Source organism: Orcinus orca, chromosome 4 (assembly GCF_937001465.1).
Source record: "Orcinus orca chromosome 4, mOrcOrc1.1, whole genome shotgun sequence".
Classification (NCBI taxonomy): Eukaryota; Metazoa; Chordata; class Mammalia; order Artiodactyla; family Delphinidae; genus Orcinus; species Orcinus orca.
In genome coordinates, this window is record NC_064562.1 from 154,609,159 (window position 1) to 154,632,200 (window position 23,042).

The 23,042-nt window shown below is 60.7% G+C and overlaps 1 protein-coding gene and 1 long non-coding RNA gene across 3 annotated transcripts in view; one reads left to right on the forward strand and one right to left on the reverse strand.

Annotated features, from left to right (window-relative positions):
* CPLX1 (complexin 1) overlaps positions 1–17,271 on the forward strand; it is a 37,073-nt gene extending 19,802 nt beyond the window's left edge. For both annotated transcript variants that reach the window (XM_033419662.2, XM_004265199.3), the window contains exons 3-4: positions 8,722–8,897; positions 15,734–17,271. In XM_033419662.2, the coding sequence (XP_033275553.1) occupies positions 8,722–8,897; positions 15,734–15,931 (374 nt within the window). In that variant the 3' untranslated portion in view covers positions 15,932–17,271. The remainder of the gene's footprint in view (positions 1–8,721; positions 8,898–15,733) is intronic.
* LOC117199586 (uncharacterized) lies at positions 17,256–20,415 on the reverse strand. Its single transcript, XR_007477062.1, has 2 exons — positions 18,642–20,415; positions 17,256–17,493 (listed from the first exon to the last, which is right to left on the reverse strand). It is a non-coding gene; the product is annotated as an uncharacterized LOC117199586 (long non-coding RNA).
* Positions 20,416–23,042: the final 2,627 nt, after the last annotated feature.

Genomic DNA, 23,042 nt, shown 5'->3' on the forward strand with positions numbered 1-23,042 from the left:
GCTATTTTTGGGGGGAGTGGGGCTGCATTGGGCTTCGTTGCTGTGCGTGGGCTTTCTCTAGTTGCGGCGAGCAGGGGCGACTCTTCGTTGCCATGCGCGGGCTTCTCATTGTGGTGGCTTCTCTTGTTGCAGAGCATGGGCTCTAGAGCGCAGGCTCGGTAGTCGTGGTGCACGGGCTTAGTTGCTCCACGGCATGTGGGATCTTCCCGGACCAGGGCTCGAACCCATGTCCCCTGCACTGGCAGGCGGATTCTTAACCACTGCGCCACCAGGGAAGTCCCTTAACTATTCTTAAGTGTACAGTTCAGTGGCATTAAGTACATTCACGTTGCTGTGCAGCCGTCAACATCCGTTTCCAGAACTTTTCAGTCTTCGCAAACTGAGGCTCTGTCCCCGTGAAGCACTGACCCCCCCCGGCTCCCACCATCCACTTTCTGTCTCTCTGATTTTGCCTACTTTAGGGACCTCATGTAAGTGGAATCGTACAGTATTTGTCCTTCTGTGTCTGGCTTGTTCCATTTCGCATGATATTTTTAAAGTTTACCGCATTGTAGCGTGTGTCAGAATTGCGTTCCTTTTAAAGGCTGCATAGTATTCCATCGTATGGATGGACCACACTTTGTTTATCCGTCATCTGTCGGTGGGCATTTGGGTTATTGTGATGCTGCTGCTGTGAGCACGGGGTACATACATCTACTTTCAATTCTCTCAGTGTTCCTGCTTTCAGTTCTTTTGAGTTTATACCCAAAAGTGGATTTGCTGGATCCTATAGTAATTCTATATTTAATTTTTTGAGGAACCTCCATACTGCTTTCCACGCAGCTGCACCATTTTAAGTTCCCACCAGCAGTGCACAGGCCTCCAGTTTCTCCACATCCTGGCCGACACTTGTTCCCTGGGTTGGTTTTGGTTTGTTTGGGTTTTAAGTGATGACCATGATGATGACTGTGAGGGGAGCCTCTTCAGGCTGTGGACGAACATTCGATTGCTCTTTGTGAACGTTCCACGAGTCTGAAAAAAACACGGGCTGTGGTTTTTAGGATCTAGGTTTGGCATGAACCTGGTTTGTAACCTGCCAATCTGTTTTCTGTCTTTAGATAATCATAAAAACGTGCACAGGGTTTTTTTCTCCTTGTCTGCACTTGGCCCTCGTATCGCATGGTGGAGCCCCCCGCCCGCGGCCGCCTGGGACTCCCTGACATGGGGGCATCGTGGCCGCGTGGCCCTGTGCCCTAGAGGTCAGCTCGTCTCCAGCCATTTGCAGGGGCTGCAACCGAAACAAACAGGCCAAGTCAGCGGCCTCAGCACCGGCTCCTCCAGGGACGGGTGTGGTTCATTGGGATGGATGTAGGGAGGGGCCGGCAGGGTGGGTGGGTGAGTGGATTCTGAATGCGCTTGAGTGTGACTGCGGCCCAACCCACTGGGAGCACACCCCCGCCAGACTCCGGGGGCACCTTCCTGGGCTCCCCAGCAATAGACATGGTCGCATTTAAAACATCTCCAGGGCTTCCCCAGTGGCGCAGTGGTTAAGAATCCACCTGCCAGTGCACAGGACATGGGTTCAAGCCCTGGTCTGGGAAGATCCCACATGCCGTGGAGCAGCTAAGCCCATGTGCCACAGCTACTGAGCCTGTGCTCTAGAGCCCGCGGGCCACAACTACTGAGCCCATGTGCCACAACTACTGAAGCCCACACACCTAGAGCCCGTGCTCCGCAACAAGAGAAGCCACCGCAATGAGAAGCCCACGCACCACAACAAAGAGTAGCTCCCGCTCGCCGCAACTAGAGAAAGCCTGTGCACAACAGCGAAGACCCAACACAGCCAAAAATAAATAAATAAAATAATTTTTTAAAAAAAATTTAAAAGAAACAACATCTCCAGTCAATGACCTTCTCACTGTTACTCTCCAGGTGTTTCCAGGACCCACAGCAGAGATGCCATTTCCCATCCGTAAGGCACCTGGATCAGATCTCCTCTGGCATTTATTCTGCCACGTGAACCCTAACTTTATCTAAACCCCCAAAAAAGAAAAAAGAAAGAATCATTGGAGTTTCCGTTGGAAGCGTAACCCAGGTTGTGTAGAATCGTATATTAACTTTGGAGGGACTGGCATCTTCATGACACTGAGCCAGCCCGTCAGGAAGCTCAAGAGTCTGTGCAAAGCCGTCACATTTCAGGAGATATTTCTACATGCAGGTGCTATAGGTCTCTTTGTTAAACGTATTCCGATTTTCTACATTTATAATTATCGTAAATGGACCATTGTTTCCATTTATGTTTCTAGCTTGTTATTGGTGGTATGAGGCAAATTTTAACAATTATTTATCTATAAATATTGCACTTAGTCATTCTGCCACATTCCATCGTTGGTTCTGGTTGGTTTTCACTGGAGTGTCATGAGTTTTTTAGGTATATGGTCATGTCACCGGCAAAAGAGGTGGGTGCGGAGAGAGAATTTGATATCTCCTTTTATAGTGTAATACCCCTTAATTTTTCTCCTTATGAAATTCAGTAGACCCTCCAAAACAATTTTTTAAAGGTAGTAATGAAGTTCCTAAACTTTCTCTTTTTCTTCTTTAAAATTAAAGGCTATAACTTTTCCTCCAGAAACAGTTTTAGCCGCGGATCCCAGCTTAGCCGTGGATCCCAGTTTAGCCACATGGATCCCAGTTTAGACAGAAGTGCTTATTTTTCTTTGCTTTCTAGAGTTTTTACAATTTCAGTTTTATTTCCCCTTCAACTTAAGGGTTAATCAGGGACATGTTTCTAAAACTCAAACTTGTAAAGTTATGGGTTTGGTCATCTTTTCATTACTTGGATCTGGCCGGGTGACGACCGGGGAAGACGACGGCCTGTATCACACGTCTCATTGCTCGTTTGTTAGGGCTTTAGGTCAGTTTGGGTGTGATGCGATTGGCGCCAGGTGAGCACTGCCTGGGTAAAGTGCGTTTCCCTGGGCTCTGACTGTTGCACGGCCCCTTGGCAACCCGCAGCCCCCCACCTGCCCTGGGCCCCAGGCAACCCTGGCGTGTTTGCAGTCACCTTACATGGATTTGCACTTCTGTTGACATAAGTGAAGTCATAGAATTTGTGCCTGGCTTTTCTCACTCAGCATAAAGGTTTTGAGATTCCTCCACACTGCCGAGAGCATCAGTGCCCTCGGGTGGACGGACCAGCCTTCGTGTGTCCGTTCACCTCCTGACGGGCGTTGAGGGGCCTCTCTTTTGGGGCTGTTACAGATTGGGCTGCACATGCCGTTCCCACTGCGTCTCCATTTCTCTGGGTAGGTGCTGAGGAGTGGGACTGCGGTGGATGTGCATGTTGAGTTATAGGAAACTGTCCAACTGCCGTCCCAAGCGGCTACACCCCCGCCGTCCTGCCGGCCACGGGCGAGGGTCCTGGGTCCCCCCCAGCTTCCGGGCACATGCTTGGTCTTTCTCATCGTAGACATCGTGTGGGCGCCTGGTGGTCCCGCTTTGTGAGCTCAGTCTGCACCCTAACGGCCGAGCGTGTTGATCACTCTTTGTAAGAGCAGGCACGTCTTTTCAGGTCCTTACTTGCCACCTGTGTCTCTTCTCTGGTAAAATGTCTATTCAGAGCTTCTGTTTTTAAAATCAGGTGGTTTGTGTTCTTGTCCTTGAGTTCATTATGTATTCTGGTTATAAGAGTTTATCAGACGTATGGTCTGCAAATATATTCTCACAGTCTTGCCTTTTCTTTCTTTTTTCTTTAACAGTGTCTTTTGAAGAACAAGCTTTTTGTCGATGAAGGTCCAGTGTATCAGTTTTTCTTTTAAGGCTCATGCTTTTTGTCACCTGTGTAAGGAATCTTTGCCTAGGTCAAGGTCACCAAGATTTTCTTTTCTGCTTTCTTCTAGAAGTTTTATAATGTTAGCTTTTCCATTAGGTCTGTTACTGAGCTTTGTATAAGGTGTGAGGTTAGGGAAGGCATTTATGAGTTTGTTTGTGCATTTGCGTAGGAATATCTCATTGTTTTAGTACCGCTTGTGAAAAGGCTATCCTTTCTTCACTGAATAATCTTTGCAACTTTGTCAAAAACTCACTTGACCATATATGGGTCTATTTCTGGACTGTCTATTCCATTCCATGGGTCCACATGTCAATTCTTCTGTCAGTACCGTACTGTCTGGATTATAGTAGACCTTGGAAGCAAGCAGGGTAAGTCCTCTAAAGCTGTTCTCCTTTTGCAGAATTGTTTTGTCTATTCCAGGCCTTTTGCCATTTCCGTATAAACTTTAGAATGAGCCGGTAAATTTGTTCAAAAAAGCCTATTTGCATTTTGTTTGGGATTGCACTGAATCCAGTGTTCGGGAAAACTGATCTCATAGCAGTGCTGAGCCCATGAACATGGTGTATCTCTATTCGTTTAGGCCGTTTCAGATTTCTCTCAACAATTCTATAGTCTTAGGTAAAACAGACTTGCACATCTATTAACAATATAGTCATAGATTTTTATGTTTTTGTCAGCATTGCTAATGGAATTGTTTTTATTACTTTTCTTTTTAATAAATTTATTTACTTATTTTGGGCTGCGTTGGGTCTTCGCTGCTGTGTGCGGGCCCCCTCTAGTTGTGGTGAGCAGGGCCCGCTTTATTTTGGGGTCATATTCAGATTGATAATCAATAAAAATTTGTGGTGTTACGTGAGAGTCTAGTTTCATGCTTCTCACAAGGAGCTCAGTCACCCCAGGGAAATATGGCTCTCGTCTCCAGGGTTCTGAGGCCCCTCCTGTCACTGGCCACGTGTCAAGCCCCGTGTCTGTGTGTCTGTGGGTCTACAGGCAGTCTGTCCACTCGGTCACTCTGCCTCCCTCCCCTGCAGAACTGCACGCTATGTCCCACGCATGGCGGCCCCTCCTGGCAGGAGGCTCACCTCGTCTGCTTCTCCCTGCGGTGTCTCCTGACCAGGGGCCTTTGCATTTCTTTATGCAACACTCTTCACTTGCCAATTGTCACAGAATTTCCTTTCTAGCTCTTTTTTTTTCTTTTAAATTTATTTCTGGCTGTGTTGGGTCTTCGTTTCTGTGCGAGGGCTTTCTCCAGTTGTGGCAAGCGGGGGCCACTCTTCATCGTGGTGCACGGGCCTCTCACTGTTGCGGCCCTCTTGTTGCGGAGCACAGGCTCCAGATGCGGAGGCTCAGTAGTTGTGGCTCACGGGCCTCGTTGCTCCGCGGCATGTGGGATCCTCCCAGACCAGGGCTCGAACCCATGTCCCCTGCATTGGCAGGCAGATTCTCAACCACTGCGCCACCAGGGAAGCCCCCCTTTCTAGCTCTTGAGAGTCTGAGTGCGACTGCACAGATCTGTGACTCAGTTTGTGGAGAACAGACATTACATTACGGAGTCTCCCCATCCGTAAACCTGACAATTATCTTTCTTTCTTTAGGTGTTTTTTAGTTTTTCATTAAATTTCATAATTTTTCCCATAGTTTTATTTCAAGTTTAAAAAGTAGTTTTCTCTTTTAAAAAATTGACTTTAGTCTAAATGCAACATGGTGCCCTGGATTGGATCCTGGAACAGAAAAGGACATTAGTGGAGAAGGTGGCGGCGTCTGAATACGGCCTGTGGTTTGGCCGATGGCAGAGTGTAGGTCATTTTCGCTTTGATGAACGTACCAGGGTCAACACGGGGTGATGGTGGCCACTGGCGCTCAGGAGCCCTTGGACTACCTGCGTGACTCTTCTGTAAACCTAAAATTATTTCCAAATGAAGTTTTAGGGGTCAGCTTTAATTTACGTACTGTTTAAATAGACATCGTTTCCATCACGTATGAGGCAGCGTAATCGGATGCAGCGAAGGTGGTGAACGCTGAGAAGGGTTTTGACCACAGGGGCCACCAGTGCACACACAGAGTCCCAGGAAAACCTGTCTAGAAAGACCCTGGGTTGGGAGCAAGTAGGAGGAGGTTCGGGAATTCAGCGCAAGGAAGAACGGCAGGTGCGAACGCCCTGAGGTAGGAACATCGCAGCCCCTCACTCCACGTCGCCCCCCGCAGGCCTGCAGAGAAATCTTAGCATCTTCATCTCCTACAGAGTCGGGGTGGGTATTACGTCAGGGAGGGAGGAGAACCTGGGGGCCGTGGACTGAGGGATGGCGCAGAGCTGCGGCAGGCGGAGGCCAGGGCAGGCCCGGGCCAGCTCCTGTCCACCATCCACAGGCCGGTGTGTGGGCAGACCCCGTCTCCTCCTGTGCGGGCACCCCGCGAACGCTGTTCTAGAAAGTTCTCCCTAGCTGTTGGGTTTCTGCGTAACACGCACCCAAGTGTGGGACCTGCTCCAGGGTTAGAGAGGTGCCACCACCTCATCCTGCACTGAGGTTGTCCCCGGGGCTTTGACCGTCAAGGAGGGCTGGGACCCGCCGCCCCTGCCCCTGCGCCCCCCTCCCCACTAGTCACCAGCAAGGAGAGGCTCCGAGAAGAGCTAGGGCAGGGGTGGGGTCGGCCCCTGTGCCCACACGTCTACGTGGCCGGCACGGCCGGCTGCGGGACCCCCGCCTGGGATTCGGGAGGCTTGGGCTGCGGCTCTCGGTCCAGCCTTGGGCACCGCGTGGGGACGGTGCGGGGGGCCGCGTGCGGAGGCGGGGTCGGGCGAAGGGCGGGGCCACGGGGGAGGGCCCGCAGCGTCGGTGCCGATCTTGGTGCCTGGCGTCCACACCGCGGTCGAGTGAGCGTTGGTGCCCCGCCCTGGCCGTGGAGAGACCATCGGCCTCCAGAGTCCCCTCCGTGTGCTGGGGTAGCTCTCTGCCTCCGGGGGTCAGCCCGGCGCTCCAGTGGGGGCAGGGCCAGACCCCTGGTCTGGGGTGGGGCTCCTGGTGTGCAGAGCTCAGCACACAGCGGGTGCTCAGTAAACGCCTGTTGGACCACTAGGCCCAGAGCCACACAGCACGTTGGAGGAGCAGGTCTGGGGCCCCAGACCACCCAGGCAGGGAGGCCCCTCCAGCCCCCACCCCAGCCTCCACCCACTTTCCCTCTTGGGAGAGAGATGTAGACGAGACTGGTTCACCCACCTCTGCCTTAAGATGCCAGTACTCTCCAGGGGGCAGAAGGAGCTATCGGTCACTCTCACTTTAGTGTGAACGAGCTTGTTCAAGGGGGGATTTGCGTAGAAGCTGGGCCGCCGGCCAGGGAGGCTGGGAAGGTTGCAGCTGCTCGCGGACTGGGGCTTGTCCCTGCTTGCCCCACCGCCCGCCGGGGACGGCGGCCCCAGAGGTGGGGAGATGCCAGCCCCTCATCCAGGGAGCGATGAGACGGTGTATCAGCAGCCCTGCTCATGACCAGTTTCTTGAGCCACTGGCTTGAAATCTCCTTTGCAGAATTCTGCAGACATGGGTGGAAACTGACGCGAGGCTCTTGGTTTTCTGTTAGCATCTGTATCTGTGCCATTGGCTGAGCCCCATCCAGGCGGGCTCCCCGTCCCTGCAGTGACTGTGGTGGCAACTACCCTGCGACGCTGTAGTAGTTTCAGCAGCTAGGAAGGCCCACGTGGTGCAGGTGTGGCCCGGCCCGACGGGGAGGTCTAGTTTTCAGCCCAGAGCACTCAACCAGAAGTTGCCCCCTTCCCACCAAGTGGTTCCCTCTGCCCACACGGGGCAGGGGTGTCACTCCCGAGGGCAGATGCGTCATTGGTGCAGGTGTCTCAGGGCAGGGAGTCTCTCCAGGTTCCGTGCTGCACGGACCTGTGCAGCCTCAGAACAGAACAGGAGTCCCCGCAGCGCTGAGGACAGCGCAGTGGAGACTCCGAGAGAAGCGGGCAGGACAGAGCCGGGCCTCGAAGCCAGGGCGGGGAAGGGGGCACCCCTGGGTATGGGCGTAGAGGGCTGGTGGCGTCAGCAGCCACACACCCACCTCGCGGCTCGTTCCCGAGGCGCAGACTCAGCTAGCCTTGGGCCGCGCTTGGGAGGGACCATCACGGGATGAGAGGGCAGAGGCAGGACCTGCAGAGACCGGTGGCTGGAGAGGCGGGGGACAGGACGGCGGTCACAGGGCAGCAACCTGGCCCGGGGTCCACTCAGGAGCGTGGCTGGTTCCCAGGGGGTGTGCAGGGGTGACGGGGCGCTGGCCTCACACCTATTGGCCATGTGTGGGTATGTGCTGGGCGCTTCTGGGGGACTGGCCGCAGGGGCTGAGGTCGGCTGACCCGCAGCGCTAACCCCTGTGCTCCCCTCCCCATGACGCCCGTGCATCCGGGTGCAGTGGGGCTGGGGCCACCGCGGGCCAGGACCACGCTCTGAGGCAGTAATTACGCATCTCTGTCCCGGGGGCCGAGCCAGAGAGGCATCCGAGGAGGTGTTTGTTGTCGCCTGTGAGTCAGGAGCTCGCGAGGAAAGTGCAGGTGGCGAGGCAGAGAAGTTATGGCCTTGGGGCTGCCACATGCAGCCGCCAGCAGCCCTGCACAGTGACCGAGAGCCCGCCAGACGCCTGTCGCCTGTCCCCGGCGCCTCAGCTCACACAGCCGTGCACTCAGCCACGCTGCCACGTTGGGGAGGCTGAGCCTCTGCTGCACTCGGGCCCGGAGAAGACGCACGCGCGCGCACACACACACACGCACAGCTGCCCTCAGACACTGGCAGACACACACGCTCCACCCCAGGAGCTCACGCACACGCAGCCGCGGCCCAGAGGCCTGAGGCTGCCGCCCTGCTGGACGGGAGCCAGGCAGGGAGAGGGCGGGCCCTGCCTGACTGCCGCCTCCCTGTGCCCAGGGGCCACCAAGGACATGGGCAAGATGCTCGGGGGCGACGAGGAGAAGGACCCTGACGCCGCCAAGAAGGAGGAGGAGCGGCAGGAAGCGCTGCGGCAGGAGGAGGAGGAGCGCAAGGCCAAGTACGCCAAGATGGAGGCCGAGCGCGAGGTCATGCGCCAGGGCATCCGCGACAAGGTGCGCGCGCGGGGGGGTGCGGTGCTGCCGCCGGGGGCCCCCTCGCCCCCTCCTCTGCAGCTCTAGAGCAGACCCTGGGGTGGTCCGGCGGGAGGGGCACAGGCCGCCGGGGTCACCGCACCCCAGGGTGCACGCCTGCCACACGGGCTCACCGGGACGGGGCTCACTCTGCGCAGCCCCGAGTCCTTCCTGGGCCTGATGGCAGGGACCCGGTCCCATGCTCCCGGGCTCCTCACACGGGGTCAACCCTAGCCCAGCTCTTCCTGTTGCCGACCCCGGGGCTGCCCCAGAGGACCCGGCGGGGGTCCGCCCGGAGGCGGGGGCAGCGCAGCGCAGTCAGGGGCTGGCCCACAGGCAGGCCCTGGGTCGGTGGGTCGTCATGGGCGGGGGAGGCACCTCACCACCCCTGGGTGGGCCTCAAGCAGGGAGTTGGGGGAGCGGACCTGCGAGCTGTGAGGTCTGGTTGGGGGCTGGCTGCAAGCTGGAGGCCACGACCTTTTCCAGAACCATCTGGGCGACCTTCCCCTGTGCGTGAGGGCAGTGAGAGCATCGTTCCAGGTGCGGAAACCGAGGCCCAGAGCAGGGGTGGGTGTATGAGGCTGAGTCGGCAGCTAGGCCACAGGTGGGCTGTGCCCCAGGGGCATGTCCACCGCCCAGCCTCAGTTGCCCATCCAGCGCCTGGGTCAGAAGGGCTGGAGAGGCCGGGAGAGGGCAAGTGTGGGGCAGCAGCTCTGGCCTTGTCCGGAGTGGGCTGGGCTGGGCGCCAGGTGGAGGACAGGAGCCCTCCCTAGGAGCCCAGGGCGTCCCTGAGCCACGTGGCGTCCCAAGGTCCACACCATCTCGGGGCTCGCCCGCCGCCCTTGGCCCCGCACAGGCCAGGCCCCTCCGTCGAAGGCGCTTGGTTCCAGTCACTGGGTCCTGGGGCCCAGGTGGGGAGCTCAGTTTGGGGGATGCTGCTTCGCTTGCTTCTGTCCTGGCCCCTCACCCCGACACCCCCGTCTCTGGGCCCGAGGGAAGCGCTCCCAGACATTGGGCATGAAATCTGTGGGTAGGGGGCCAGGTGGGGGCGGTGGGGGCCTCCTGAGGGCATCTCCACAGTCCCCAGCCCTAGGGGGACCAGCCAAGGTGCCCGGGCTTCTGGGCGGGATGGCTCAGACCGCAGAGCCCTCCCACCTACTTGGTGTCTCAGCACCTCAGCCTGACGCAGAAGCTGAGGTGGGGGCACAGGCGGGGCGCCTGCAGGTCTCTGAGCCCACAAGGGGTCCCCCACATTGATGGGGGCCACTCACCCTGATGTTCCCCCCACTGGTCACTGGGCACCTTTCCTGGGACCTGCAGAAAGTTCGAGTTGATTTTGCTGGGATGGCAGCTCGTGAGCCCCCCACCCCCAGGACCAGCCCTGCTGCCGTCCTGACTTGAGGACTCAAGTCTTTTTGAGCTGTTTGCGGAAGAGCCAGGAAGTGGATCAGACAGCAGAGCCGGCCAGACCCCACTCGGGCTGTGTTGGGGGACATCAGCGTAGCCATCGGGAAATGGAGGACAGGGCTGGGGGGAGTCAGAGGATAGAGAGACAGAGATACAGACAGAAACAGAGAGACAGAGACAGAGTGAGAGCCGCCCAGGCAGAGTATCTTCTGAGACGGGAGTTATGGGGGGTAGCCCCGAGGGTGGGACAGAGACCGAGAGATGGCGGGGAAGGATGGGGAGGTCCGTCTGTCCACTGTCCATCTGTGTTCAGCCAGCCTGCCAGCCATGGCTTGGCCCCAGGTGGACACCTAGTGGGGAATCCTGGGGGGTGAACTTATTCATCCCAGCCCTCGAGCCCCCAAAACAGGTCCCAGTGTGTGGCCAGGTCGGAGCCCCCTGGGGGTGTGGCGCTGTGGGCACGGCTTCCCCAGCCTCCCCCCTTGTGAGCCAGCTGCCCGGTGAGCCCTGCCCCAAGCCTCGGGAGCTGTCCAGGAGCTCAGGTATGCATGTAGGTTGGGGCCACGGCTCAGCCAGGGTGGGGGTGGGGGCAGGCGCTGACAGTGTGGGTTTCTGTGCATAACACACTCCGCTCGTTTTGCCTTTAATAGGAAAGGCCCTTCTGTCCCTCCTCTCTCCACACCCGCCAGTGGCCCCCATTTCTCCCAGGGCCCCAGCCCTACGTGTGCAGTGACCTCTCCCCGCCCCCAACGGGGCTCCCACTGCCCCAGGGCCTTTGCATGGCTGACTGCTCCTCTCTGGAGCCCCCTGAGGCTCCTACCCCCGCCCCCACTCCTTGCCTGTTTCATTTTGCTCTGCACCTGCCTTCGCCTGTGGCGCTCATGCTTTTTACGTGTGAGCTGTTCATTGTCCTGCCCTCACGGGGAGGACGGGAGCTTTGCCGGCCTGCACCTGCGCTGGGATGCTGAGCTAGCAGTGAGTGAATGAGTGTGTGAGTGTGTGAGTGAGTGAATGAGTGTGTGAGTGAGTGATGAGTGAGTGAATAGGCATCAGCTCCAGGGTCCTCTTCGTCCTCTGGGACATCTAGTGGGACTTAAAGGTCACAGAGTGAGTCCCAGTGGAAGTGGGGATGTGCCCCGCCCTGAGGGCAGCTGAGGTCCTGCGGCTCCATGTGAGGCCAGGGGGCAGGGTGACCCTCACCCACCCCCACCCCCAGCCAGGGACGGGCGATGGATCACGTGCTCCCCGTCCTCAGGACCCCAGCTTCCGGGGCGGCCACATGGAGGGCTGCACCCCTTGGCAGAGCCCCAGGGCCCTCCAGCCTGTGCCCCGTGGGTCCCCTGGGCAGGGGTCCTGCTTCCCCAGACGAGCACCCCGCCATCTGGGGCCCGCGTTGGGCGGGTGAGCGCCTTCGCTTCTGAACCGCCTGCACGGGCCCCGGGCTGCTTCTATAGCCCCCGCCAACCCCCAGACCTGCCGTGGCTCCACCAGCCGCAGCGGCAGGCCTCATCCCACCGGGCCCGGGCCTGCTTCCTGCGCACATCCGGGGTCTGATCTGGGCCGCCCAGGGGCCGGGGTGGTGTTCGCCGAGTCCAGTGGCCAGGGCAGGGGTCAGAGGCGGCCCCCGCCCCGCGCACTGGCTGGGCCCAGGTTTCCTCACCGTCCCTGCCAGAGCAGCTCTCCTGCTGTCGGGGGTTTAGGCGGGACTAGTGCGCCAGGGCCCGTTCCTGGAGGACGGCCTGCAGGGACGGTGTGGGGTGTGTTGGGGAGCACACAGACGCCTGCTGGGGCCCCCCGACCAGCACAGAGCTGAGTCCGCCGGGTGGGGGCCTTTCCTGGGTGACTGCAGAGCTAACTAAGGCGGTGGCCACTGGGCCAGGCCTGGGAGTGTGCAGGGAAGAGGGCGATGGTGAGCTGCCCCCACTCGTGGGTCAGAGGCAGCTCAGGACAGGCCTGCCACATTCTGGATGCTGGAGCCCCAGGAGCCCCAGGTGCCCCCTGGCGATGCAGGGTGCAGGCCAGAGCACACCCCTAGCCCCGGCTGTCCTGACTCTGACGGGAGCTCAGCGCCTGGCGCCCCTGCCCACCGACCCCTCCCCCTCCCCACGCCCCCAGGCCCTGCCCCCGCGAAGTCCGCGGGACACCCGTGTCCTCAGAGACCTTCTCCACCCGGTGTGCTTAGGCAGCTCCCTGCTGCCCTCCTGCTCCCCACAGGTGGGAACCCTGGCCTTCAGGTGTGGCTCGCCCAGTGGCCCTCGCTGGCCCCGGGGCTCCTGGTGCCTTGTCTGCCTACCCACTCCCAGACCTCAAGGCTGGTCAGAGAAGAGGGTACAGAGCTGCATGGCACGGGATCCCATCGAGCTGCGCCGTACAGGGCCCCATCGGGTCGGGGCGGGGGCTCCATCAGATGGGGGCCGAGGGGCCAGGCCGGGGTCACGCGTCGTCCGGGCGCCCGGCTCCCCAGGCGACCTCGTCTGCATTCCGGACTTACCATCTCAGGCGCCGGCAGGCGCTGAGCTGCGCGGGTCCAGGTTGGAGGGGAGGCTGGCCCACCTGCGTCATTTGCATACGCTCTTCCTGATTTGCATACCCACCTTCTGGTTTGCGCACGCACTGCAAGGTTTGGTGCTTCCTGCTGCCCACGTTCCGCAGCCTCGAGCCACAACCACCCTCAAGCCAGCGCCGAGCTGGTGGGTCCGAGTCGGTCCGGCCCCCACATCCCAGGTTTGTGCTGAGAGTAACAGGTGTGGGCACATACGGATTCCCACCGGTAAGGAGTACCGCATTGCCCAGGGTGCCGGCCGCCCTGGGCTCCCTCCCGGCCACGGGGTGTGCGGTGGGGCCCTGCCGTCTCAGTGGTTGGGGAGGATGGGGGGTGTCCAAACCGGCTCGCAGCCAGACCACATCAGAGCCAGGCTCTGGCGGCACCCCAGAGAGTAAGGTGGCCCTCAGGTGTGCCCAGAGTGGCGTTAGCCTCGGAATGAGCCTCTGGAGCAGCTGGGTTGGGGCCTGGAGTCTCCTTCCTGGACCCTAGAGGGGAGGACCTGACACAGGTCCCTTCCCAACCCCGAGTCAGGGAGGCCCCTCTGCTCGACCACATACCGCATGTTCCCGCTCTTACGTGTGTGCCACTGTCACCCGCCCGTTCCGCCAGCACCGTGTGTTCCCCTGAGCATGTGCACCTTTGCTGTGAGTGTGTGTGGGCTTCGGCCACCACAGCCCCCCGTGGTGAGGAGGTCGCGGCAGGTGTGGTGACCCGGGAGGAGGGCTGTGCTCCTAGGGCCAGTCCACCCGAGTGGCTGCAGTCTGGTCGGCTTGTCGCACTCTCCACCCTGAGCTGACCTGACGGTGCTCAGTGGGGAGGCCCTCTGGGTAGCGTGCCGCTGCTCAGAATATACTCTGGTGCCCTACGCCCCCCACCCCGCATGGAGACCCTCTCCCCGCTCCTGGCTCTTGTTCACGGTGCACAGGGGCCTTCAGGCTGCCTGGAGCCCCTGCTGAAGAAGGGTAGACAGACCCGTCATCCCTGCCGCCTCTGGCTGAGGGGACCCAGGCTGCGCTCTGGTCACCGGTGGGCCGAGAGCATGGCCTCCCTCTTCAGACTCTGCTGAACGTGGGCCTTGCCTCCGCCATGCCTGAAGCCATCCGCAGCCTCGAGGGAGGAGGTGGGTGCAGAGGTTTCCCTCAGTCAGCTGGGGAGTGGGACACAGCCAGCCCCCACCCCCCAACCTGGAAACAGAGGGAAGGGTCTTCTTGGAGGGCCAGGGTGCCCTTCCCCCCCACACCCCCACCTGCCACAAGCACCAGAAGCAGAGCCCAGCGCTTCCTCCGGGAGGGGCTGGTGAGGAGAGGTGGCCGGGCATGGGGGACCCTCCCCAGGGCCAGCAGTCCTGCACTGTGTGCTCCCCAGGAGGGTTCTGCCTGTCAGTAACGGATAATCCGCCATCGCTGACACCCACACGTGCTCCCCAGTGCTTCCTCTTTACCTCATCAGTGCTTCTGCTCCCAGACATTCCCTAATGTGTGAGCCAGGACCGCAGACCTGGCCAAGGGGCACCCCTCTCCCCAGCCTGGGCGGGTCCTGAGCTCTGCCCCCCAGATGGGCGACCTGCCCCCCAACACACCAGGCCAGCTTGGTCCCACCAGGTTCCCAGCAGCCCTAAGGCAGGAGGCGTTTCCCTGGTCTCATGGCCGCATGGCCGCAGGCGCACGCGCATCAGTGCTCTGTTCATCCGGGAGGGCTGGTGAGGACGCTGATGGGCCTGGCGGAGTAGGGGTTCGTCTCCTAGAAACTTACTTCCTCAGTTCTGGAGGCTAGAAGCCCAAAATCAAGGTGTCAGCAGGGCTGTGCTCCCTCTGAAACCTGAGGGGGAGAATTCTTCTCTTCCGGTTTCTGGGGGCTTCCGGCAATGCATGTGTCCTTGGCTTGTGACAACGTCGTTCCGAACCCTTTCTCCGTTTTCACCTTCTACTCTGCGCATCCTTTTCTTTCTCTTACAGGGAAACTCTCTTTGGATTTAGGGCCCAGGGAGAGCTCATCTCTATTCTTACCTAATTATATCTGCAAAGACCCTATTTCCAAATAAGGTCACATTCTGAGGTTCCAGGTGACATGAATTTTGGGGGGACACCATTCAATCCACTGATGAGAGGAGATGTGGGAGAGGGCTCAGGGCAGAGACACACGCAGGAAACCAGAATTGGGGGCGCTCAGCAGTGCCCAGCGGTGTTGCTGAGGTCACACCTAGATGGGGTTCCAGGACATCCACCTGGAAGTGACCGCCGGACACGGAGCATGCAGTGACCCCCCCAGGGACTGGGGTCTTGATGGCATCCGGGGGTACTTGGCCAGGTAGGAGGGTGTGGCCACATGTCGCTGGACCGAGGATCTGGGCTGCGTGGGGCCCACCACCCACAGAACACCGGCTTCTCCACCGCTGCGGGCAGGCGTTCTGCCCCGGCTCCCTCCGCTCCGGGACCGCAGCCCAAGGCGGGCTGAGGACTGCGGCCGCTTCCCCGGAAGGCGGGACCGCGGGGGGCGGGGCCAGGGTGGGGCGGGGCCACGGCCAGCGCCCCGCCCCCACGGAGAACCGCGACTTTCGTCGTCCCCCTCCCCCGCTCCCTCTCCCGCGGTTCCACCCTCAGCGGGGTCCCCCGTCCAGGCTCCCGCCGTCGCCCCCGCCCCTCCCGGCAGCCTCCGGGGTGGGGACCGCCCCTGCCGGGGCTCTTGGTGGTCGTCCGCTCCCGCACACGCCTTTCTCAGCCGCAGGTGCTGCCTCCAGAGGCCCCTCGGCCGATCCCGCCAGCGCAGGGTGGGTCTAGCCCGCCCGGGTCCCGAGAGCGCCCCTCCCGGGGCTGGGACCCGGGGCCGGGACCTGCCCGCCTGAGCCCGCCCGCCCTGTCCCCCGCAGTACGGCATCAAGAAGAAGGAGGAACGCGAGGCCGAGGCCCAGGCCGCCATGGAGGCCAGCGCGGAGGGCAGCCTGACGCGGCCCAAGAAGGCCATCCCGCCGGGCTGCGGGGACGAGCCGGAGGCAGAGGAGGAGAGCATCCTGGACACGGTCATCAAGTACCTGCCCGGGCCGCTGCAGGACATATTCAAGAAGTAACGCCCCTGGAGCTGGACAGGAGCCCGGAGCCCCGCCCCCTCGCCCACCCCCGTCCTGCCCTCCGCGGAGGCGCCTGAAGGGATGTCGGGAGCAGAGTGCAGCCCCCCAACGCCAATATAAGCCATAGCCCTAGGTCTATCCGCCTGCCTGGCCCCCTCAAGCCTGGGGAGCCTCCGCCCGCCTCTCACCCCATCCCCGCACCGCGATCGCCACCGCCTCCGAGGGAGGGGCGCCCGGCCCCCCCACGGCCCCCGCGGTCCGGGCTGCAGGCCCCGGGGACTAGCCCACGGGCTCCTCCGGCAGCGGGTGGATTGGACCTGCCCCAGAGCCTGGGAAGCCCCTTCTCGCTCCTCCCTTCACCGCCCACCCAGCAGGGCCCGTGGCCAGGGACACCAAAAGGGCCGGCCCTGCGTTGGTGGGCGCCTGTCGGGCTCACACTCGGAAGCACAGCCATAGTACGGGGCGCGGTCGTGAGGCCGGGGTGGGGGCTGGGAGGGGCGAGCAGCTGGCGCCTGGGGCTCAACCCCCAGGGTCAGCCTGGACCCCAAGCCCTACCCCGCACCGACGCCCGGGTTGCTGAATCTGCTGTCCACCGCTCCCCATCTGCACCCCTTCCCTTCTTCGTCCACCTGTGTCTGTCCTCCGGCCCCCTCCTCGGGAAGGCTTTGCTTCTTAGGACTGCTGTGGCCCGTTCTCCTCTCCACGAAGGGAGAGAAAGCGATAGGCTTAGGGGGACACTCTCAGACCCCCGTCCTTCACACACCCCTGTCGCTCAAGCTCTTCGGCGTCCGTGAGCAGCCCAGCTGAGCCCGGCACACTCCCCTCCCTGGTTGGCACCTCCTGTCCCCTCCGAGGCTGCTCGGGGGACACCCTGCCCTCACCCTCCGAACACCCACACCTTCACCCAGAACCGGGGAGGAGGCCCAGAGCCTTGTGGGCCGAGCGCTGTGCACCGGCAGGAGGGTGTGGCGCGGAAGGCCGGCCCCGCTCCCTGCAGGCCCTCGAGGGGGTCGTCCCAGCCGCAGAGCCCGCCCGGTTGGACGGAAACGACCGCGGACCTCCCAGCTCCCCCGTGGCCTCTGCCTTGTGTAATTTGCATCACAATATGTCGAATCTCAGGTAAATGAGGTCTTCTGTGTTTGAGGAGTTTTATCTCGACAGAAAGCCCATCACCTCGGTCCCTGGGGCCCTTTCTGTCCACATCTAAAGTTCATCGTGTCCAGTGTTGCGGGCCCGGGGCGCGGCCCTCCCCAGCTCCTTAGAGAAGCCATAACGACTAGACGGCAATACCGACCCCTGGCGCCCACCCCCACCATCCCCCGCCGTCCGCGCTGCGCCCCGACACCTCCCGGTTCCTCGTCTTTTTTAAACGCCTGTTTTCACACTTTAAAAAGCCAGCTCTGAGCAGACAGGGCGTCGTCTCGTAGAAACCCCGCATCCTGTCCCCAGCGCGTGGGGCGCCCAAGCAGCCGAGCTTAGTGTAGACCGTGGATGTCCTCTGTCCGTCTGTCCCGGCGCCTGCGCTTCCTCCTGCATGTCGGGGGCAGCTGCGTGTGTTCTCTCTGGATGGAATCACAGCCAATAAACACCACAGTGATTTAATGCGTGTGGCCATTCCCTCCGGAGCCCTGATTTCCCTGGGAGGCGATGGGGATGGAGGGTGCAGCCGGGGTCATGGCGGGAGGGCCGGGATGCACACCCTTTGGGCCCTGTTGGACGACCCCCACTAACCCCTGCACCCGGCCAGATGGGAACACCTTCCCCTTTTGCTGGGGCCGCTGCAGGGGCTCCCCGCCGCCCTTTCTCCCTAAGGAAGTCCCGGCCAGAGCCATCTCCCCTTGAAATGCAGCCCGGCCCCTTCCTCAGCGCCCCCTCCCCCCAAGTCTCCCACCTGCAGCACAGGCCCCATCCCTGGCCTTTCCTGCCCCACAGCTATACCGGGCCCTGGGGCCCAGGTCCCACTGTGCTGGCCACACCTTGGGCCCAGCGGGGAGCTGAGGCTCAGCCCTGGGGTCCTGCCATCGTTGGTCTGGTGGTACCATCCCTCCTCCCTGTGCCCTCAGGGAGGCCTCTGTGTCCCACACCTGCCTGTCGAGGCTGAGGCCTAACGAGGTGCCCGTGGGACCTGCTGGCTCTGAAGCCTGGCCCGGGGTACCCCGACCCCACCCCGAGATGCCACGGCCACTTGTGTCCCCAGAAAGGCCTTGTTTGACCTCCATTTCTGGGGGCCTCTCTCCAGGAAAGTGGTATCTGTGACCTTCCTCACACTGCTGGCTGAGAACGCCCGGGAGCCTTCCGGCAGAACCTGCCCAGTCTCAGCAAACAGAAGGGACACCCCTGTCCCCTTCCCCACCCCCATTCCTCTTCCCCTCCCCACCGAGCTGTGCGCAGAATACTGCCCTGGACCCATTGCCCCTTTGCCTCTGCCTCGGAACTCGGACAGAAGCCTGTGTAGCCAACTCTGGCTTTGGGATCTGTGAGCCACCGCCCCCAGCATAGCTCCTCTCAGGAGGGCACCCCAAGCAGGCCCCATCATCAGTCCCCACCCCCAGCCTGGCCTGGACTCATCTCAGTCTTGAGCAATGAGCCAGGTGTGCCAGTGACCTGGATCGCCTTCCCTTGGGACCCCAGCCAGCCCTTCCTCAGTGCCTGGTGGGGCAGACCCCTTGGGTGCCAGGTCCCAGGACTCCAGGGAGAGGCACTCGCTCACTTCAGGCTTGCTGAGCCCCCGTGCTGTGCAGAGCTTTGTTCTAGGCACCGGGGGTAATTGAGGTCCCTTCCTCCCGGGACTGATTGCTCCAGTGGCCAGATGATAAACACATAGTAAGTCAGGTGGTGGTTTCTTCCGTGTAGGAAACTGAGCAGGATAAGGGGGCAGAGAGGATGGTAGGGTAGCTGCTTCACCCCCGAGGAGGTGACATGCGCAGACAGGCCCCAACGAAGAAAGGAGGGAGCCCCGTGGGCCTCTGGTGGGAGCGCATTCCAGGCAGGGAACAGCAGCGCCAGGGCCCTGAGGCAGGAGCCAGCTGGGCACTTCAGAGTGGCACTGGGGCTCCGCCGACCGTGCCCTTGCCCCTGGGATGGCTTTAGGACCACACTGCCTCTTCACAGGGTCTCCTTCCTTTCAGAAGTTAACTCTATTTTGACAAAGCAGAGCCCGCTTTGATACTCGGCCCCCCAGAGACGTCCTGCACTGCGCAGCAGGCGGGTCCTCGCCCTGGTCCCTGTGGGCAGCCAGCCCGGGGCAGCACTCTGCCTGGGTTTGTTGTCTCTCCTCTCAGGCGCCCTGCACTCGCCCAGCTGTACGATCACCAGCCACTTAACCATCAAGGCTGTCACGACACATCTTTAAAGATCTGGAAATAAAGGACCATCTTGTCTAGTTGTGCTAATCCGCAGCTAGACAATCCTGCCGTCCACAATCGCAGCCAGCGGGGCTCGGTGAACCCTGGGTCTGGGCCACCTGTCCACACGATTGAGAACCTGCTCCACTCCTGCCTCTGCCGGTTCCCGTTAGGTCCGAAGGGAGGGGTAGCGTCTCGGGTGAAGGGTGGGTCTCTTGGAGCCGGGCTCGCGCTCGGGCAGAGGGGCGGGGTTGAGGGAGTCGAACTGGGGAGCTTGGCTTGGACAGGACGGGGGCGCCGGTGGGAGTCAGGCTGGGGGGCGGGACCTGGGGCGGGATCGGAGACGGGATTGGGGGGGCGGGCTGGGCCGGGACTGGAGGCGGAGTTTGAGGGGGAGCTCAAGCCGGGGGGCTCGGCTGGGGGCGGGATCGGAGGCGGGATGCGGGAAGCCAGGATGAGAGGCAGAGCTGGAGGCGGGACTGGGGATTGGCTCGGGCTACTGCAATGCCTGCCAGTGTCGGTCAACATCTACGTGGCCCGGAGGATGGAAGGGCCTCAAGGCAGGACCCAGCCCAGTGCCACTAGACCTGGGCGCTGAGTCGAGGCGTCGGGGCCACGCGCGGACCCCTGGCGTCCCCCGCCCCGTCCCGGCCCCGCCCCCGCCCTGGACGGCCTGAGCCAATCAGCGCGTGCCGGATCAGGCCGCTGCGATTGGCTCCGAGAGGGTCACGTGGCAGAAGCCTGTTTAATCGGAGCCCGGGAGACGCCAAAGCAGGAGGGGTGGTTCGCGGCAGGTCTGGGACTGTCCTCGGGCTCGATACCCGAGTGTCGTCCCCGTTGCCCCCCCACCCCACCCCGCGCGTCCTCCGAGCCCTCCCCGGGCCAGGCTGAGCTGCGGCAAAAAGGGGAACGCCCGTGTCCCAGAGGACCGCCAGCTGGGGTGGAGGGCAGCGAGGTCCAGGCGGGGCACTGACCCAGTGCTTACGAGGCCCCGCGCTGGAGAGGAGACGCGCCCAGCCTGGTGCGCACAGCTTGTCCTGGGACAGACAGCAGAGGGTCGCCACCCTCGCCCGGGGAGCTGAAGCCAGCTCCCGGTGGGGTCATCCCTCCCGCCCAGCGGCCCTGCCCCCAGACTGGCCCCCCGAGGTGAGGCGGTGAGGGTGTGAGGCCCGGGTGGTCCCAAGCTGGCTCAGCAGAGGTTTCTGCCTAAGGACAGAGCTGGGGGGACCACACAGTGGTCCCTGCGGCACCGTGGGAGCTGGAGCTGAGGAGGGGGCTCGGGGGTGGAGGAGGCTCCAGCGGCAGTGCTGGCCGATAGTGGGTCTTCACTCTGCTGCCTGAGGCTTGGGGAAGAACCAGAGTCCTGGGCACCCAGAATCCTGCACTATCACATCGCTTGTCCCTGAGGGTGGGGCCTGGCTGTGCCCCAGGGTCTCCACTCAGGGGCGAGCACCAGCCCCCAGGCCCCAATGGTGCCCAGGGTGACTTTTCTCAGCTCCAAAGATGAGGCATATGGGAGGTGACGTTTAATTTGATTTCTACAAAATAAACAATGTTTCTTGGACCCTTGAGTGAGTGCATTGAGATTTATGCTGCGGAGAGGGCAAAGGACGATGCCGGGAAGGAGAGGAGGGCCCGGCCGGGCTGGGGAAAGGCCTGAGGCTGGGAGGGGACAGGGTGAGGCCCCGGCAGAAGCTCCTGGCTGCCGCCCTGCTGCAGCAGGAGACCCAGGGGCTGGGGGGGATCCTGCGCATGGCTCCTGCCGTTCCCTCTCCCTGGCTCTCTCCCAAGTGCCCAGTGCAAAGATGGCTTCTTGGAAAGGCAAATGTTAATGGGTTGTCGACTGGCTTTCGAGCCCCGCCCAAATGCTGACCTTTAATTTGCTTCAATCTGTGGGTTCCATCGGCAGCTGAGCAGAGCTGCTGCAGAGAGAGCTTGCCCACAGGAGGGCCCTGGGCTCTGTGTCCAGGAGGCCAAACCCCTGATTCTCTCAAAGGAGTCCTAGATTCTGGGGTCTGTCAGCCAGAAGTCAGCCTCTGTCCACACATGTCCACCAGGAACGGGCCGTGGGGCCCTAGGAGGGGGGGGCAGGCACTCCCCATCACACCTCCTGGCCCCCTCCCTCACCCGCCCAGAACTGGGGCCAGACAGTAGGGGCTGCACCTGGCCAGAACTCCCAGGCTTAGATGGGAGGTTGACGCTCTGCACAGGTTCTCTCTCCTGCAGTTAATTCCTCATACAGTGAGCGGAAATAAAGTTCAGTAAGTAAGCAAAACTCACCAATCAGGAGGAATTCACCCATGGCTGCGGCAGGAGATATACAAGATGAGCCTGGAAACAAGGAAATGCTAAATCACAAACCGGACCCACAATGATGGGGCATGAGAAAGGGACGTAGCAGCCACTGACTGAGCTCCCAAACCTGGCCCAACGTGAGCAATGTCGTGCTGGAGAATAACCCATGAGTCCACGCTAGGGTACATGGTTTAAACACATAAGTAAGTGGGGGGGAAGAGACAAATCTGCCACGCAGAGGGGTCCACGTACGGAGATGGAGCAAACGCCCCGCCCCTTCAGTGTGGGCTCCACCTGCTGACTTCCTGTCGAAGCACACAGTGTGGTACAGGAGTTAACAGGGTAAAAGCGAGTGGGGAAGGCTGACTGATGCCACCCCCGCCCCCAGGGGATTGAGGTTACTTTCAGCAGCGACGGGTCGAGTTGGTAGCAGGTGCCCATGATGTGATGAGATGAGAGAGGAAGCCTACCTCTGGGGTCTCCTCCCCAAACCCGTAACCCCAGTCTAACCCTGAGGAGAACATCAGACTGACCCCATTTGAGGGCCATTACACACCTGATCAGCGCTCCTCAAAACTGTCAACGTCATCAAAAACAGAATGTCTGAGAAACTGTCACAGCCCAGGGGAACCTGAGGGGGCATGACGACTGATGTGATGTGACATTGTAACGAGCAGGACCCTGTGGGGCCTTCCTGGGACAGACACCTTCCCCGCACATGTCCTCCACCTGCCTCTTGTTTGTGGAAAAACTTTAGCCTCCTAAGCCTTCCCTAAGTTCCAAAGAATACATTTAATCAGAGAAGTGAGAAAATGCAGAGACAAACAGAAATAGTCAAGCAAGGCAAAGTGATAATAGTTTAGCCATTAAACACAGTCAGGCACCTGTAGCTCCTCCCCAAGGGCTACCGATAACACTCTGAGCACGTCCTTGAGCTGTTTCGCTGACACTGAAGCCTCCACCAGGTGGGAGAAGCTATGCATGCCACCCACAAGCACGCAGACTCCAGGTCAGTTAGAACCAGAGGCTGATGGTGTTGCCTCCCAGTTACCTCACCACCAACCAATCAGAAGAATGTCCACCCGCTGAGCAGGAACCCGACAACGCCCCCTCGATCACCCTGTCTTCAAAAACCCTTCCCTGAAAGCCATCAGCGAGTTTGAGTCTTCCGAGCACCAGCTGCCCTGGACTCCTTGCCTGGCGCCTGCAACGAGCGCTGCGCATTCCTTCACCACGGCCTGCTGTCAGTAGACTGGCTTTACTGTGTGCAGGCGAGTGGACCCAGTTTGGCTCCTTAATAATACCCTGGAACAGAAAAAGGACATCAAGTAAAACAACTAAAGGCATCTGAGCACAGAATGGACGTTAGTTAATGCAAATGTGTCAGTGTTGGTTCATTCATTGTGACAAGACGTTAAGAGGACGGGAGACTGGGGGCGGCGTGTGGGGAACACGCCACACTATCTTCATAA